This window comes from Dendronephthya gigantea, unplaced genomic scaffold (genome assembly GCF_004324835.1).
Source record: "Dendronephthya gigantea isolate DGI-Jeju-01 unplaced genomic scaffold, DenGig_1.0 000058F, whole genome shotgun sequence".
Classification (NCBI taxonomy): domain Eukaryota; kingdom Metazoa; phylum Cnidaria; class Anthozoa; order Malacalcyonacea; family Nephtheidae; genus Dendronephthya; species Dendronephthya gigantea.
Genome location: NW_021163068.1, coordinates 1,357,509 through 1,375,240, shown reverse-complemented (window position 1 = coordinate 1,375,240; position 17,732 = coordinate 1,357,509). Strand labels below are relative to the sequence as shown.

At 36.6% G+C, this 17,732-nt stretch overlaps 1 protein-coding gene and 1 long non-coding RNA gene across 3 annotated transcripts in view; one reads left to right on the top strand and one right to left on the bottom strand.

The window, feature by feature from the left end:
• Nucleotides 1-489: 489 nt before the first annotated feature.
• Nucleotides 490-2,960, bottom strand: LOC114529962 (piggyBac transposable element-derived protein 4-like). Its single transcript, XM_028551534.1, has 2 exons — nt 2,805-2,960; nt 490-2,562 (listed from the first exon to the last, which is right to left on the bottom strand). The coding sequence occupies exons 1-2, from the start codon at nt 2,945-2,947 to the stop codon at nt 654-656; spliced, it is 2,052 nt and encodes a 683-aa protein (XP_028407335.1). The 5' UTR covers nt 2,948-2,960; the 3' UTR covers nt 490-653.
• Nucleotides 2,961-3,163: 203 nt separating this feature from the next.
• Nucleotides 3,164-17,732, top strand: part of LOC114529966 — a 46,420-nt gene continuing 31,851 nt past the window's right edge. The window contains exons 1-3 of one of the 2 annotated variants that reach the window (XR_003687714.1): nt 3,164-3,253; nt 4,067-4,130; nt 4,675-4,768. This is a non-coding gene — a long non-coding RNA (uncharacterized LOC114529966). Of the gene's footprint in view, nt 3,259-4,066; nt 4,131-4,674; nt 4,769-17,732 lie in introns of both variants that reach the window. The other variant, XR_003687713.1, reaches the window with a different exon arrangement.

Genomic DNA, 17,732 nt, shown 5'->3' with positions numbered 1-17,732 from the left:
GCACTCGAGGATCTCTTACTGTTTTCCGGAAGTTTTGTTTACGCAAGGCTATCTTAGCAAGTATTTACCATATGAATACGCAGGTGTCATTTAAAGCTCAAAGTATGATCTTTCATCTGATGTATTTGTTTTTGCGGTTCATACTATCTGCATTCCCCCCCGGATTGAGCATAAACATACAAAGATTGCGCAATTCAATTTTGTTACACTTTCGTAAAACTTGATATTTGGCCAAAACGGGATGCATTTTAGGCTATATTGTAAATGAAATGTTAGTTTATGATTCAGCAAGTGTGCATACAAAATTATATGAAAATTGACATAGTAAAAGTATATTTTTTTATTTTTTGAATTCGGCCATTTTGTATACATAAACACAACAAAAAATATTCACCACATCATTCATAGTTTTCAACTTTCATTTGAATATATTTATACAGGTATAGGTAAATATAGGGGAAAGTAGAGTATAACTATTATATAAAAATGTAAAATATAAAAAATGTGTGCTTCACATTGAATGGTATTATCTCACAAATACAGAAGAATGTCAAATGCGAAGAAACATGTAAACCAAATGCAAAGTACTATTTAGTAACAAACTTCACACTAAATGAAAACAGACTACTCTTTGCAGCTCTTTATCAATACTCTCATCTGCGTCCAGCGTAGTTTTTTGAGTGCCATTCTTGGAAGCAGGTAAAGCCTTTGCCAACATGTAAGAACTTTTGACACTGCGGAGCTGCACAGTACGTCCAAACTCTCAGCTGTCCCTTCCCAGTTGCATAACATACAACACAATTCTTCCTTTCACTCTCAGATGTCATTGGCATATGTTCAGTCTCATAGGTATGAACTGGCTTGACATTGACATTTACTGGTGGTAGACCTTTCTCATCCAACCCAACCATCTGACGAACCAAAGCTTCCCTGAACTCAACAAGAGAGTATTTGCCCGGCCTATTCAAGTTTGAATCATTCGGATTATTTTTTCTATGAATCTGGAAGAGAAGAAAGGAATTTACAAGAGCAATTTCTATCATGTGGTAGAATAATGTCTTCCACCAACGTTTACATTTACGTGAAATCTTGTGAGCAGCAATAATTTGATCAGATCGGTCAACCCCATTCATGTAATTGTTGTACCGATGAAAGGCTAGGGGTTGGCGCACATTTACTTTCTCAAACCCATTTTCCCTCTTGAGCCTTCTCTCTACCATCCTATAATCATTGGCAGTATCAATACTTGATAACAACGAAACAGGATTATTATCACTCCACTGGATTACCACCACCACACCATCTCTCTGCCAACGCATGCTTCCTCTCTCAACAGAACGCCCCCATTTTTTTGCATCAGCAAAGGCTTTGGGAAAACCTTTTCTGTTGGGCCTAACAGTTCCAGAAGAAGGGGTTCCCTGTAAAAAGAGATCTTTGACTAACTGATGAGAGGTGTAGAAGTTGTCAAAGTATACATGATAACCCTGGTTGAAATAGGGTTCTACAAGTTTCATGACAACATCATAGCCTAATCCATGCTCAGAAATGGGCTTGGCAGTTTTCCCAACATAAATATCGAAGTCAATGGTGTACCCATTCAAGCTATCTGCCAACACCCACAGTTTTACTCCCCATTTTATTGGCTTGTCTTTCATGCACATCCGTAGACCAGAGCGATGTTTAGACTTAACCATTCGCTCGTCTACCGCAATATTTTGGGATGGCTGATACAAGAGGTGACACCGCTCTTTGAATGAACAGATGAATTCTTCAACTTTCCGTAACTTGGAAGAAGGATTCTCATTACAGGGGTCAACAACATGAAGGAATGCCATCAAGGCTTTGAATCGCTTCAATGGCATTATACTTCTTGCCCAAAGACCATGGTAGAGTGTCTTAGTGCTCCAATATTTTTGCACTGAAGACCTAATAGTGACCAAGCTGAAATATATCAGAAGAGAGATAAGATTATAAATTTCATCATTATTGGTCAACTTCCAGGCACCTTGGGAATCAGTGTAGTTAGAGTAGCCTCCTGATGCTACTTTGATGAAAGCATAGGAGTTTGTGTGTGTTACTATGGAACTAACTATTTGGTGGGTAAAAAACAATTTGAAAAATTCCATCTCAGTCGTGAAAGCACCACGCAAAACAGCCCTATCCAAGTGGAGCCCAGGTTGACGATTAGGCTCAAAAGGAGGAATAAGATTACCAGCATCTTGGTCATCATAACTGCTATACTGCTCTCTACCACCACCCCCTATACCACCATGTTCCCTGCCGCCACGTCCTCTACCATCGCATCCCCTACCACTGCCTCCCCTACCACCGCATCCCTTACCACCACGTCCCCTACCACCACGTCCCCTACCACCATGTCCTCTGCTACCATGTCCACTACTACCACCATTTCTGCCACACTGTCTACCACCAGAGTCAGTTTGCTCATCAACATTTCCAATGGGAGAACGGTCCCTGTTCACATTACTGCTGGTTTCAAGACTTTCATCATCAAATAAAGTCTGGTCTGCAGCAGAAGTTTCTTCTAGTTGAGGTTCACAACTAATAAACATAAGGATAATGAATCATCAATCACGTTCTAGTTTTAACAGTTTGAAGCAGAAATTGTAAAACGCGAAAGATTTGAAAAGAACTTTGTTAACTCTTTCAAAAAAAAATAAGGGATTTGCACTGGTTTGGAAACAAACTTTGGATGCAAATAAGGTGACAAGACAACTTACAATAATGCGGGACGCACATGTCATGTGCGATCTTGTATACATAAAATACAGAAAAATACTTACTCTGAATCTCCATCAGACAGCATGAGCTCAAAGTCTAAGTTTATTTCTTCATTTTCAGACATACCCCCAGTGCTTTCATCGCTAGAAGACTCATTTTCAATTCGAGAATACGCTTCATCTGATGTAAATACCGCCTCGGCCATGATGGAATTGAAGTACAGTACAGATTAGCTATATACAGATATGAAACTTCTGTGTTATTGCCACTGAGCTATATAACCACTGTGATAATCACTGTTTCATATCTGTATATCTGTATATAGCTAATTTGTGCTTGCCAAGCAAGTTACGCATGCGCACATTGGGCAAAAAACCATGTGATTCGTCTTGTCTTCACTATATAGCTATTATAAATCTGTGTGGGTCATTCAATCGTGTTGTTTCAAACCGTCGATTGAACTGGGAAAATTGCGGATCTCTCGATGAATACATGCTCAGCTTGCTGTGATGTAAGGTATATCTTTTAAATTTGTAACTAAGAGTTCAGTAAATAGATTCTATAAACTATAAACTTTAAGGATTTCGCCCAGAATCCTTCCTGAATGTTTGCACGTGGTCGCGAATTACCCGGTATACTAGTTTTCTCCTTTAATAAGTTTCTGGGTTCCTTTTAAACGGCAGACAATCTCAACTGTTCTAGACCCTGTTTAAACGCTGCTTTTTTTACTAGGCAGGGTCCGGTTGTATCAAGCAATTCAAGCCCGTTTAGCCTAAACGGTGGATAAGTCAAAATTGAATAACACTCTTAACAACTCTCGTGAATGAGTCAACTTGAATATTATGCACTGAAGATGTAGTGGTAAACAGTATCTTTGTATTAAAGTCAAAAACATTTAGTTCGCTTGTTCAAAAAACTGCAGACTTGCTTTCTATTTTGAACTTAACCACCGTTTAAGCTAAACGGGCTTGATACAACCGGCCCCTGCTTATTATGGGCAGCAAACATTGCCTATTCATTCTATTAGTATTATTATGGTCTTGATGTATAATTATATATTTTTATATATTCTCACAAGTAATATATCGTATATATTATATAAATCTTGTTTATTTTATGCGGGTTAGAGTTATGTGGAATGTTTACTTTATGACTAAATAATGAGTGCAAAAATATACCATGCTAACTGTTGTATAACCTTTCACTATTTCCACAATGTGATAGGCCCAAATTTATTTAATAATGGCTTTAATTTTTAGGTTGGTTTGCATTGTTTATTTTTTTATATCATTGTAATTTATGTGTGATTTTCTTTCTTTGATAGATGCAGATAAGTAATTCGAGTGGGATATTAAAATTAAAATTATCTTCAATCTAAAAAAGCAATTGTAAGTGTAAATTATTATCTCCCTCAAATTCACCATCAGAATAATGCCTGTATATTTAAAGAGCTCACTTAATTACACTCATATTTATTGAGGTACTGGTGAATGAGCTACCTAGAAATCTTGAATCAACCCCTAAAAATATAAGTAAACACTGTTATGAGGGGGTTGACATCACTCAATGAGCTTGAGTGTGGGTTAGCTTTTAGAAAACATGGGTAAAACTATACCTACTGTATACAGGATATCAATTGTGATTGTATGTCATAATAATTACTTTACATGGCAATCTTCCATATTGTTCATCTAAGTCCCTGAAGTGTACTATAGAGGGGGGCAGGGGGAGGGGTTAAAAGCTTTACAGATTACAATAAGCAAGATAGAAATGTGTATTTATATTTTCATACAACTTGTCTGCATGGTGCACCAATAATCTGTGTTAGTTAAGACCACTTACCTGTAGAACTGAACTGTCTTCTTTTGTATAAGGCTTGCAACATGATTGTAAATACTCTACAGCTCATAAGACTTTTTACTTTGCTACTAGACAGCCCACACAGATGAAGATACTACAAAATCCACAGATTTTAATGCAGTAGATTCAGAATTTATCTCTCCAGGTAACCTTCCGAATGACCAAGGTAAAAAAATTTTTCTGTTATGTAAATTTAGTCATTTAGTTTTCCCTTGTGGATACTCTTAATTATGATCCTATTCAAGATTTTATAAGATTCAATATAAGCTCTTATTTAGGATCTTTTTTTGATGGGTCTTAACAAGATCATGTAAAATCTAATACATGATCTTCAAGATCATGGGTCTTGCAAGGAACTGTGAGTTCATGATACAGATCCTAAGCACTCTTACAGGATCTTATAGGATACTTATAAGATCACATGCAAGGTCATTGGTATTCTATTTTACCAGGTAGAATTTTTAATGAAACAATTTCTTTACTTGATCCCTTTTCAATTCTGATGGGTCAAATGAAAAAGAAAAATCTAAGGTCTTTTACGAAGGTCTTTTTATATATGGGCTTTATCAACTAAACATGGTGTTGTATGTTGAGGAGCCACCATTTCCAAGCATTTTAGTATACTTTAGCCCTCGTGTAGCAAATGACTGTTCAAAAATTCTAACAGCCCCAGCTGTCTCTATGCTTCCAGAACATCCTCCGTCGTTCATCCTGCACTTTTAGGAGGGCTTCCACGCATTGTACTTAGGATCTTGAATCTTTTTCCCCCACTTTTGACACTGCTTACACTTGCCCGATAATACTTCAACATCCAGGCATTTCTGCGTATCCAAGGAGATCATTGTTGCAACCCCTTTGTGTGATGAATATCCTCTCTTCTGCCATGTCCCATCAATTGAGACTTCACATTCTCCATCATTATTACTCTCATCTCTGGTTTTATCAGCATTGTTGACCATACTATCATTAACCAACTTCTTTACAACTGGCGAAACCTTTTCATTTTGAATTTTTGTGAAAGTCCGTCTCCTTGGTGGAACTAGCATATTCATCATCTTATTGAATGTGGTCCGTGGCATTATAATTTTAAACAAGGGCCACTTGCAACCTGAAAAATGAGCATTTTGTAGGCTAAAATCACATGTTTTGTTAAAGTATCATACGTAATAGTCCTATTAATAGTAAAAAAAATGATTTTTAATTCATAATTTAAAGGGGAATAACCACATATGAAAGTTTCTAACACGTCAGCGAAAAAGAAAATATCAAATTGTGTGTATGTAAATATACTTACTGACACTATCTGTTAACTTAAACACTGCCTTCGTGTTTAAAACACAGTGACTCAATTGGTAATGACTCATGGGGTATTTTCTATATTATATATATATATATATATATATATATATATATATATATATATATATATATATATATATATATATACTGCTGCAAGGAACGTACAATTATTAAAGACATTTCATAACATATTATGATAATGAGTGACTTTATGCAGAATTGTCTGTCAAGTAAGAACAACCACTTTTTAGCTTCTATTTTTTCACTCAATAGAATAGAGTTACAAAATTTTCGCGTCGAACGGGTTGCTATTGTGACGTCAAACACCTTGTTTCGCACCAGTCTCATTTGCGTGGTTTTCAGAGTTTTCATGCACTCCACTAAAATCAATGTTTAGATGGCAATAACTCGAAAAATAAAAATCCAATTTCAATTTTGATTTAGAACTTACTAACTCATTTCAAACAAAGATTCTAAAAATTTAAATTCCCATTTTATGGCATGGGCACTTTAATAGTTCTAGCTACTAGATTCTCTTGAAAACAGCTTACGTAGAAGCATAGCATCACCACTTGCGTTCTCGTCATCATTTTTCAACAACTTGTTGAGCAAATCCTAAATCTCCGGTGATACTAGAAATGCACTCACTTTTCTTGCCAAGTGCTTAACGAGACCAGAAGATGTGGTCCTGTCATCGAGAAGTGTTGAATTGTCATCTTTTAGAAAGTCGGCGGCAATAATAGCCAACAATAATTGTGTATATGTTTGTCGGTTGCTCGTGGGCAATTTGTTTTTACCGGCCATCCGTTTTTAGCTGAAACAAATGAGGTTGTGGTTAGCTATGTGGGTGGGCGCCAGGTAGCCGATAGATAAATCACATGATTGAGGTAGCTTAATCCCCTATATATTATTACCTCCGCCAGGAGGTTATGTAATCATCTGGGTTTGTATGTGTGTGTGTTTGGCTGTGAGCACGATAACTCAAAAAAATACCGAACATATTCGTACAAAATTTTAGAAATGCATTTCCCATCGGCAAAGGAAGAAGTGATTAAAATTTGGTTGAATTTAGTTGAAAATTGAACGAGAAATGAACAAAAGTTTTTCTTGCTTTTCCCGGTCAATTAACCCTTTAAGCGGCAAATATTCAATTTGAGGGGAAAAAAAAATTTTTTTCAAAAGTAACTTGAAAATTAACCTCGATTACAAATGAAAAAGCAAAAATAAAATTAACAAATTTTGGGGGCTCGAATAATTTGTTGCAGACATGCTACATTGCTACAAAAGGGTCGAAAAGGTAAAAATATAAAGAATCAATTTCATTGAAAACCTTGTGGTTTTTGTTGGTTTATTACACTACAACCTAAATATAACTTTCTATAAACTTCTGAACTTTGTTAAAAAATTATTTACTATAGTATAATACAAGTATAAGATAAAGCTATAATCAGAACAGTATAAAACAAGCACAGTATATGGATCATTAGGAATTATTTGCAATGATAGAACGGTGATGGTGTGTTGGGTTTTCGGCCAACCTTTGACACTGCTGATGGGTTGAAAACTTCTGAGCTCCTTCGCTTGGTGGGTCTGCCTGGTTTTTCACTTAATGTTGCCGCAAGAACTTGCTTGTTAGCACTTATCAATCCCTCTGCTATTTCAAGAATAAAATCTATAAAAGGCAATCTTTGCTTTTTGGGGATTCCCAAAAGTTCACAATGTCTGCGATACAGTAGCCAGGCATTTACTTTTGCCATATCAACAAGATGGCAAAAGATCTTGATGTACCATCTCTTGGTCTTCATGCAGATCCGGTAAATGCTATAAGCATATCAGCCTTATCAACTCCGCCCATCCCCTTGTTGTATTCTAAAACAAGTCGTGGGCATGGAATCTGCTTTCTCTGCTTATCTTCCGTGCACCACCTTTCGACAGAACCCAATGGTTCCACACCAACATAATTGGATGCAATATGGACAGCATTATTGTCCAACCATTTGACAAGAATCACCCCCAATTTCGTGTCCGACTTGTAATCTATGGCGCCACGTCCCACTTTCTTCATTTCCTTGTTCGACTCTGAGGCGCAACCTTGCAATCTATTGCATCGAACTGTACCACATGCCAATATGCCTGTATTTTTCAAATCTAAGGTAGTAAACCAATTATAAAAAAATAATTGATGACTGTTGTTACAAGGCAAATGTTCACAAAAGCGTGCCACAACTTGAGCAGACTTTTGCAAGTGCTTGTAATCTGAATCTTCATCCATAGCAGCATCTTTACCTGGATAAATGTAGAAGTCGTACATAAAACCGGAAGCACCAGCTCTGACCAAATTCTTAAAACCCCACTTTACAGGCTTTTTTGGGTTATACTGGCGAATGCCACTAAACTTTGTTTTTGCTGGAATAATCTGCTCGTCTACTGACTGGCTCTCTTCTGGCTGAACCTTCACACATTGCTTGCGAAAAAGGTCGATTATAGGTTGAATCTTAGCCAGCTTAGAAGTGTTGGCTTCAATAGCACTGTTGTCTACGAAATGAAGGTTTGATCTAAGCTTTTCATACCTTTTCAATGGCATTCGGTCAGCTATAGGTGGATATCGCATCTTCTGAGACCAGTACATCTTGTAGGATGGAAGCTTGATTATGCCCATCTTCAGGTGCATGCCAATAAATTGTTCAGTTTCTGCCTTTGTAGTGTTGATTGAAGAACCTGTTTTCTGGTGCTATAGAGGTTTGTAAGTACCGCACAACCAAGTTGATTATTTCATCTGTCCAAAACTAAGTGAAATATTCAAGGGGCGACTTGGTTTCTTCAGTGTTATCTACATTGGGACTAAATGTTTTATCAGCTGTCGGAATGTCTTTCTTTCTCCATCGAAACTGGGTTTTCTCTTTAGCCTGTTTGGTATTGGTTTCATGTCCTCCATCATTATTACCAGAACCTTCACAATCATCACTACCATCATCGCCAACATAATCACCATTATCATCAACATCAGATGCAACATCCAACTCTTCATCAGAACTTAGGTCTTCTAACTCTGATACATTTCCATTACAGATTCTATCAAAGGCATCTTTAAAACCAAACTTTCTAGGATTTTCTCTAGACAATTTCTGCAATATATATGCAAAAGAATCAATACAATATTCAAAATATCTGCTAATACAAAATCTCTCATTTGATTTATACTCAAGCTGTATATAGACTTTATCAGCATAATGTTTATAGTATAAAACAAAATTTTTTAACTTGAATACTTTAGGCAGTAAACTACAAAGTATTTTGTATCAAATCTATCTAAATGCAACTTCAAGTAATTTGAGCCACAGTGACTATTTCGTGGCAATGTAGCAGATGTGCAACAAATATATTTCAGGAAATATTCAATGAACTCGAACAAATTTTTTCTTACAGTAAAATACGATATGAAATGACTGCCAAATAACAAAACAAAACACAACAACAAATATATCCTGAAGCGCCTCACAAAGACAGAACACTGTGACAAATTTAGAGCGTTTAAACTTACCGAAATCGTGTTTGGAAGTACAACGATCTTCCAAACACGTGTGTCATTCAGGACAACATCTCTTCTTCTTTTGGCGAATGTGTTATCCATTAACTCCTTAATCTTTGCAAGGTCCGGTGACCCTTGGTTGAACATTTTTATTAACTGCATGCTTCCTTTGATCTTCCTGTGTGTTTTCCGTTTCACCCTCAGGAAATGAAGGAAGCGTTGGGATAGTCTTGCTTTTCTTCCTGCCAGGTTTGCCTTTGGTGATGACAATGTCTGATTCTAAGCATATCCTCTTCTCCTTCCTTGATGCTCGTCTTCTTAGGTTCAGAACTCAGGAATTGCTTAGCATCGTCATGAAACCGATAAGCGTTTTGTGGATTTTGTTGAGAGTCGTTGATGTGATAGTTGTATTAAAAACTTGACGTATCAAATCTTCAGGCTCGGTACTGAGCTGTTGCGTTGCGTTTTCAATTTCCTCTGAAGTTGGACAAAGAGTATTCGGCACACCTACCAGAAAGCTGTCGATCAAGCCTTGCCCTTGGTCCATCCTTGCAATTAGTTTCGCTGCATTGGGCATTTGCGTACAACCAAGAGTAGCGAAAGGCGTGTTTGCGGGATTAATCCGGTTGTGTTCTGTGGCGTATATGAGTAACAATACGCTTCGCCGTACACAACAGAATCGCGTAATAGGCCAACTTTTGACTTAGGCAACAAAAAAGAAATTTCTGAAAAGTGCATACTAAATTTAGTAACACCCAGGTACATTGACTCGGTGCGTCTGACGGTCGCTGGTTCTTTTCTTAAAAGTCCTCACTCCTTCTTTTTCAGCTAGTTCAACTGCCATGTCGTAGTAGAATTGATGGACCTCGTCGATGTCTTAACGATGTTCGTTAATGGTTACGTAGAGAAGGGAAACTTTTTCACGAGCTTTACCAGCGTCAAGAATAAGAGATTTCAGTTGCAAGGTTAATAGCTTGGTGCATTTAAGGCAACGCTCGACGACGACAAGGGAGACGATGAGCTCAAACGACTTAATGCCATACCTCCGGCTTCGTAGCGCCTATCAAGCTCATTGGACTTGTCATTTTCCACCACTCCTTGCGCAGCTAAGACCGCCAAGTAAACTTTTCGAAAGATTCAGAGGCCATTAATTATTGCCACCCATCTTGTATGGCAAACATTGAATAGCTTTTCGTGGTGGGATTCTGGGTACAATTCCTTAATTTTCTCTTTAACTCAGTAGTTCTTTTGGGTGAATTGTTGAAGAAGTCGGACAATGAACGGACATTATTCATCATATTTCGAACCATCTCAATATTACAGGCGGATGCAACACATAGATTTAGGTGTGGGGACCACAATGCACCTATACTACTTTCTCGTAGCTCCGTAGAATTCGGGCAGCCACCACGACATTCTTTCAGGCGTAAGCCATTTTGAAGAAAATTCTTTTATATCGGTGGAAATTTGCCAGTAATGATGAACATCATCACGATGACCTCTTAACGCTAGATTTTGGCATCCACATGTTATGATGCAATCGACAAACTGACGAAGTCGTAACCGATACTTCTCAATAAGTTCTTGCTTGGCTTTATTCAGCTGCACATCAATACCAAGTGCCTTATTCTCAATCAAACGTTTGAACAGTGCAGTGCGGAGGGCTGGTGTTTCGTAAGCCCTGGATTTCTCACCATGCTGAATTAATTTTTGGACCGTAGAAGTACTTGGAGGAAGAGCACTGATCATCAGTCGATTGAGCTTGCTTGCATTATGCGTGCTTTCACCACCAAAAAGAACACAAGTAACGCAAAAACCTCCGTTTTCCACAGCAGTAAGCCAACCATGGAAAGCGCGATAACCATGCAGACTGAAAATGTCTACCAGTTTTTCGTCTAGAGGAAAAGAAAAATCAGAATCGTGTTTCTAATGATTGCAAAGAATTTCGTACTTCTTAGTTGTAAATATCATTTGGCCACGAATTGGTAGGAGTTCCTTGCGTTGCCGTGCTAGATTTTTCTAAGGCAGGACCAGTTTTTGAAGTTTCAGATGAAATTCCTTTACTAGTACTTGAAGTGGGACATCTGATTTCGCCATGGATGGTTTCTTGTGTGGTGCACCTACGTTTCACAGGAAGGGTGTCTAATTTAACACGTTTTCTTTTTGAACCAGCCGTCTGCTTTTTAGTAGTTACTAGAGAAACTTCAGTAGACTTTGTAGAAGTAGACACTGTTGTAAGAGAAACTTTAGGTTTAACTTGTGTGGGACAAGCAGGCTTCAATAAAAATGGAAGATAGGCTTTAAAATAGTGGTCTCCTTGCTGAAGTGCTTTAACTGGTTTATACAAGGTAACAAAATGATTTTTGGTAAATGGAATTTTTCGGTCCACCAAGTAAGAGGGTGGCAAAGCAGCATAACGGAAGATATGGACATAAACAATTTCATTGCTGTTGAGATAATCTCTTGAGTATATGGTATAGCTGAACATTTTCGCCAACGAGTCTCAATCTTGTTTTTCTGCATGATCATTGGTGAGTGGGTAGTAGGACTGGATGGCACACTGAATTACACACCATTGGTGGAGGAATTATTGCTTGGACTCCAGTCTCTTCTTCTTCTCTTCCTCTTAGACTGCTGTGTGGATTGCTCAATTTCCAAAGTTTGTAAAAAATTTTTGGTGATCTCCTTATCATACACACCATTGGTGAAAACGTATAATTTTTTGCAATTTGCTTTGCTTCTTATAAAACTGTTGCAACTTATTTTCAAATTAGAATACATACAAAAGATGTCCCCAAACAAATACTTACCACAGGTAACCAAACGTAGATATGATCGTAATGTTTTACGATCATTATTAAATTAAACTAATTTTTCAAGTATGCAAAAGTAAGCGTACTATATAAAGTTCGACTGTAATTGTTTTTCTGCGATATATATATATATATATATATATATATATATATATATATATATATATATATATATATATATATTTATATATCGACAAATCTGTGCTATTTGCTTGTGGATTCGTGTTCCGAACTAAATGGTGCTGAGCAAAATGATTGCAACTTTTTATATTTTCTAAAAAAAAAACTCACTTGCTTACTTTGTGCACAAACGACGGCATAAATTTAGTCTGAAGTCCCTTTTAATAGCCCCTTCTATATCACCTTCGGCATGCAGCGGCAGCCAATTGGGTATGTAAACAATACTGAAGCCGACATCTTTACGCTATTTTTGCCTAGCCAGGGTCTTTTCGCTCTTTTCGCCCTTCGAAGTAAGGATTATTTCTAAATGAAAATACATACAAAAGATGCCCCAAAAGGTAGGCAAACGCAGATAATATCTTTAAAAGAAAGCCCAAGGAAGAACACATCAAATTTCGTGGCAAATTTGTATTAGCAAAGTTGGAAATACAAACGTATATTGCTGAGATACTTACCATGCACTTGCTGCTAAAACTGTGCCAAATACCAATTTCAGCCGTTCTTAGGGGCCCTCGTTTTTGAATCTCCAAACATAACCATGCCCTCCTTGTTTGGATTCTTGAGCATACTTAGTGTAGTGCTCTATATGTGTTTCAAAAATTCCTCGTTTAAAATGCTCGTCTCATTTCAATCAAACCAGTGAACCAGTACGTATTTCATGTTGATTATAAGTTAAAATGATTGCGCTGTAAGACTAAATTCAAATATACTCAAAGACTCCTCGGATGGTTTGATTCAATCAAAATTCGAAATTTAAATTACGGTGGTCAACCCCTCTTGAATAACTTTTTTTTTAATTTTGAAAGATATTGCGGTTAAAATATCATTTTCTGAAAGGGTTAGGGGAAAGAAAATAACCAGGCCAAATGTGCCAATGGCCTAATTCGCCAATATGGCGGCCGTTAATTTGCAGCCATATTGCCTACCGTCGTTAACATGATATCTCAAAAACCAGTAATCAGAATGTAATGAATGATATATATATATATTTAAAAAGCGTACAACCAAGTCTAGAAACTGACCATCTTCAATTTTCTTTGAAAAATTTACCGTCAAATTTTGGAGTTGTGCCATAATTCAGGTTTTCGATCCAGTATTTTTTTTAAAATTATGCAAATAATTCATCCATGATAAAAATATTGAAATTTGAAAATGGTTGGTTTCTAGAATATATATAATTATATAGTGAACAAGTATGCCAAACATCAACCTTCTACAATGAATACTTACAAAATTACAGTGTCACAAAGATCAATGGCTGATGCAAAATTGCGAAATAGAGAAAATTCAATTTATAGTTTTGTTCATGTTTCTTTACACCATAAATGGTTTAAAAGCTGCCTGATTCATATGTGGTACCTTCACTATGCTCAGCCTTGTCTATATACTTTTTGAGGTTCTCAGGCATTTTCTTCTTACTTTCACTTTATCAGAGCTCTTTTTGGCTGATAGCTTGATCCTTGCTTGATCACAGGCATGTGTGCCTTTGCAAGTAAATAGTCCAGGTTCTATGTCTAAATCTTCAAAGATTTTCAAAAAGGAAACATCACCATCATTGAACTTTAGGACAGCCAGGTGTGTAGCAAGAGCTACTGTTTCTTGCTCAACATAGGTGGTCTTGGGACATTAGTCCCAAATGAGGCCATTGAGGCATTCATTTGGATTTTGAGTCAATCCATGCGTACATTTGTTCAGTAATGTGGGATTAGCCAAATCTTCAAAAATAGGCTCCAAGGCCATTTTTGCAAGGCCATTCTTATGTTTATGACTTTCTTTGTCTCTTTGGTAACCACACCAAGTATCACTTCCTTTCGGGAAAGGATTATGCTGTGGTTTCTGTTCTGTTTTTTGAAATAATGTCTAAAATTCTGCTCATTAAAGGGGATGACTACCTTACGAGCGCATGATGACACGTGAGACATCAGGATAGTAATGCCGGTTTTAGTCACAAGACGTAACCTCCGAAAGTGTTCACAAAAAATATTGAAGGCTTTACTTTACACTTTATATTTCGACCCTTGGTTTCAATTACGCATACCTTATTATATTTTTTATACGAAATTTTACCGTTTATCGCTTGACATAATTACATGATATAGGTGCTTTGATTTCACGTAATTTTAGTTTTTTGTCTACTTTAGTCCAAGATTTTCTGGTACTCACAATCAGTAACTCTGGTATTATGCTATTTAGTTAAGTTTGTACATTTTATGTAAGTGTCATATCAATCCTCTGTTTTAAACATGCGAGAGATTTTAAACATGCGAGAGACACGTGTGCTCATATTGTCAATATTTCAAAACGTTCCATGCTGCTTTATGGGGACATGCGAACCACATGTGGAACACATGCGAACCACAATTGTTTAAATGTCTTGGAACTGAACTTTCAAAAAGTGTTTTAAATTTATCATGCATAAGCAAACCTGTCGGCTATGGCTTTTACCGGCTGCCCGGACCGAGGAATTCAAATGCAAAACTACATATCTAAGCGCCATTAATTAAGCTATATAGCTTGTAATATGTGATGCTGAATTTCCATTGCAAAGCAATCTGTAGTTATGAGACGACCTTAACTGCAGATTCAGGTAGACCGTTAAATGAGAATAGTAGTCGCGTTAGTTTTAACCGTCTCGGTGATGACGTTTCTAGGCGGATTTTGACACGTTTCCAGGCGTGGCTGTTCAAAAATACAGACGTTGCTGACAAAGCTGACAAAAATAGAATGCCGAGTTTTTTACATGCAGACATGATTTGAAATTTCATGAATAATCACATTCGAAATGTGAATGTGATATAATGAACTCATAGAATTCTCAAACAGAATATATGTGCCAAATTTCGAGTTAGTAGTGGCAACAGTTGTGACTTGAAGGGAACGAAAAGTAGTTTTTTAAACGATAACTTTGCACATTGCTCTAATGGTTCGCCATATGAAATTTTGTTCATTCTATAACCTCTGTTGTCGACTGTTCAATTTCGTCTAATTACTTAACTAGTATTTTTTTTTCGTTTCGTCGAAAACGTCCAGTATTTCCACAATTGAAAAGAAATAGGTGAAATTATAATGAATATATTTCTTTAATAAATCTTTACAAAAGAGAGAATTTGCTTTACTGATGTGGGTGCTTTTTTTCTGGGTGAAGTGAAGAAAAGCAATGAATCGTTTTCATGCAGTTAAAGTGCATGGTTAAGACAAGACATTTTATATTTTATAAAGCATAACCCGGTCTTCTTTTATGTGTCACCTCTTGCACAACGTTGTTTCTCTTCTAACTCTTCGTATATTCCATCATACATAATTCCTCCTTTATTGTGTATTTTCAACCAATAGTGAACTTATAAGGCAGGATGTTTTACAACTCTTAGTTTCTGAAGCCTCTGCTTGGCTGAATCATGAACATTCACGAATATGATGGAAATCATAATATGGTGTTAAGAGTCTATCAGTAACAGAAACCCATGCATATCTGAAACACTGATGCCGTCCTTGTATTAAAATTCATTCAAACTGATTGAGATCAAGAAATTTTCGTGCTGACCTGTTCTAATGAAATTTCAACGAATCATTGAAACGTTTTTGCTGAAGATAGAATTGTGTCAACTATGAAATCCCCGAAACATATTCAAACGGAGTATATTTAAGTAGTCGATGATGGCCATTATCTGATTTATCTATTCGCACTTAGTACGAGATTTTTGAATAAACACCTTCCTGGATTACACCATGCTGTCTTAGTTTGAAGACACACGAAGTATAACGCTTTTATGCTCTAATACAACAACCAAAAAAGCATAAAACTATTTAAGTGTATCAACAGTCAAATTAGTTTGCGCTTCAGGAAGGAAAAGACAAGACAAGAGAACTGTTGTTTAAAACGTTAATCGTCGTATAGTTACAAAGCTATAGATCAAATATCTAAGGAATATCCAAAAGTGGCTGTGAAACTTGAAGACAATGATGGAGACCTACTAATGACCGTTAATGACTTCAGACAAAAACATTGTCCTTGACCACCACAGCGATTTAAAGATTATGTTCTAAAAATAACGATGTTTTGTGGTGAACGTTCATCGCCAGTTTGAACAGAGGAGATATTTTATACAATCTAACTAATGGTGGAATTATATTAATGTAAAAAGAGAGCATCTACCTCTCTGGATGAAGTGTTTGCATTTTGGTTTAACCAGTCATATGGTGATTGTCCTAGTCAAACTCTGAATATCTGGATATCGTAGACAGTGCAAAGGACTGAAATGATAACAGAAGATACCTTTGGTGATACTGGAGAAAAGTGCGGTAGGCAATACTTCAACTTCATTATGGTATTTAAGTTCCACCAAATCAAATGTGACTGAAAAGCCATTGTCGCGACAGCTTAGTTGCCAAAAGCTGATTGAGATATTGATAAAAAAAAGGGAGAAAAAGATGATTGATGATGTCAAGCAGAGGGCACATGTAACACACAAACATATGCATTCATTCATAAGTATTGATAAAATTTATACTAAACTCACTCTGAGCTTATGCGTCCACCGTTCTCATGTGATGTTTTGCCTCATATTTACACCAATGTTTCTTGTCTACAAAGAAGCATTCTGTTGATTCCTAAAATTACGAATCATTTTTTCAACCTTGTCTACTTTTCCAAGGTTGTTGGTGTGAAATAACTATCACAAGTGTGATAGGATCATCTTTGAGGCTCCCTGGTTCTTTTTATACCTTTTTACCTCCCTCCTTTGCTTACACATTTTTTGTTTTCAAACGATGTAAAAACGTGCACTTCCTTGAATTTAAAGAATCGGCACTGGTAAAGCAATTTCTTACGTGTTTTGTGTGGCCACATTCTGGAATTTTTAAAAAAGTCACGAATTTTGTCGGAAATAACGTACGGAGGTTTCTCGTGAAATTTTCTCGGTCTAAATTTCTAGTCTAGGAACGCTTGGAATCCGTTAAAACCAATGTGACAGAAACATACAATACAAAATGAACTAGGAGGTTAAGTTTCAAAAATATTTATTAAGAAGACATTGACTCCTTTTTCCAAAAATGCATTCATATATCCGTAGAGAGACAATTTGACTGTATTTGTGTAATTATTTGTTTTTTAAAACAAATATCAAAATAACTGATAGTATCGGAACAAGTTTCTTTTCGGCTAAACAGCTAACTTTATAGAAGTGAAATTAATAATGGTGTTCTGTGAATTGCAACTGCATGACCAGTCGTTACATTGTGATTCGCAATATCTCTTAATTTATCGATTTATGCTTTCACTCTGATACAGTAAATACTTTTGTGTTCCCTTT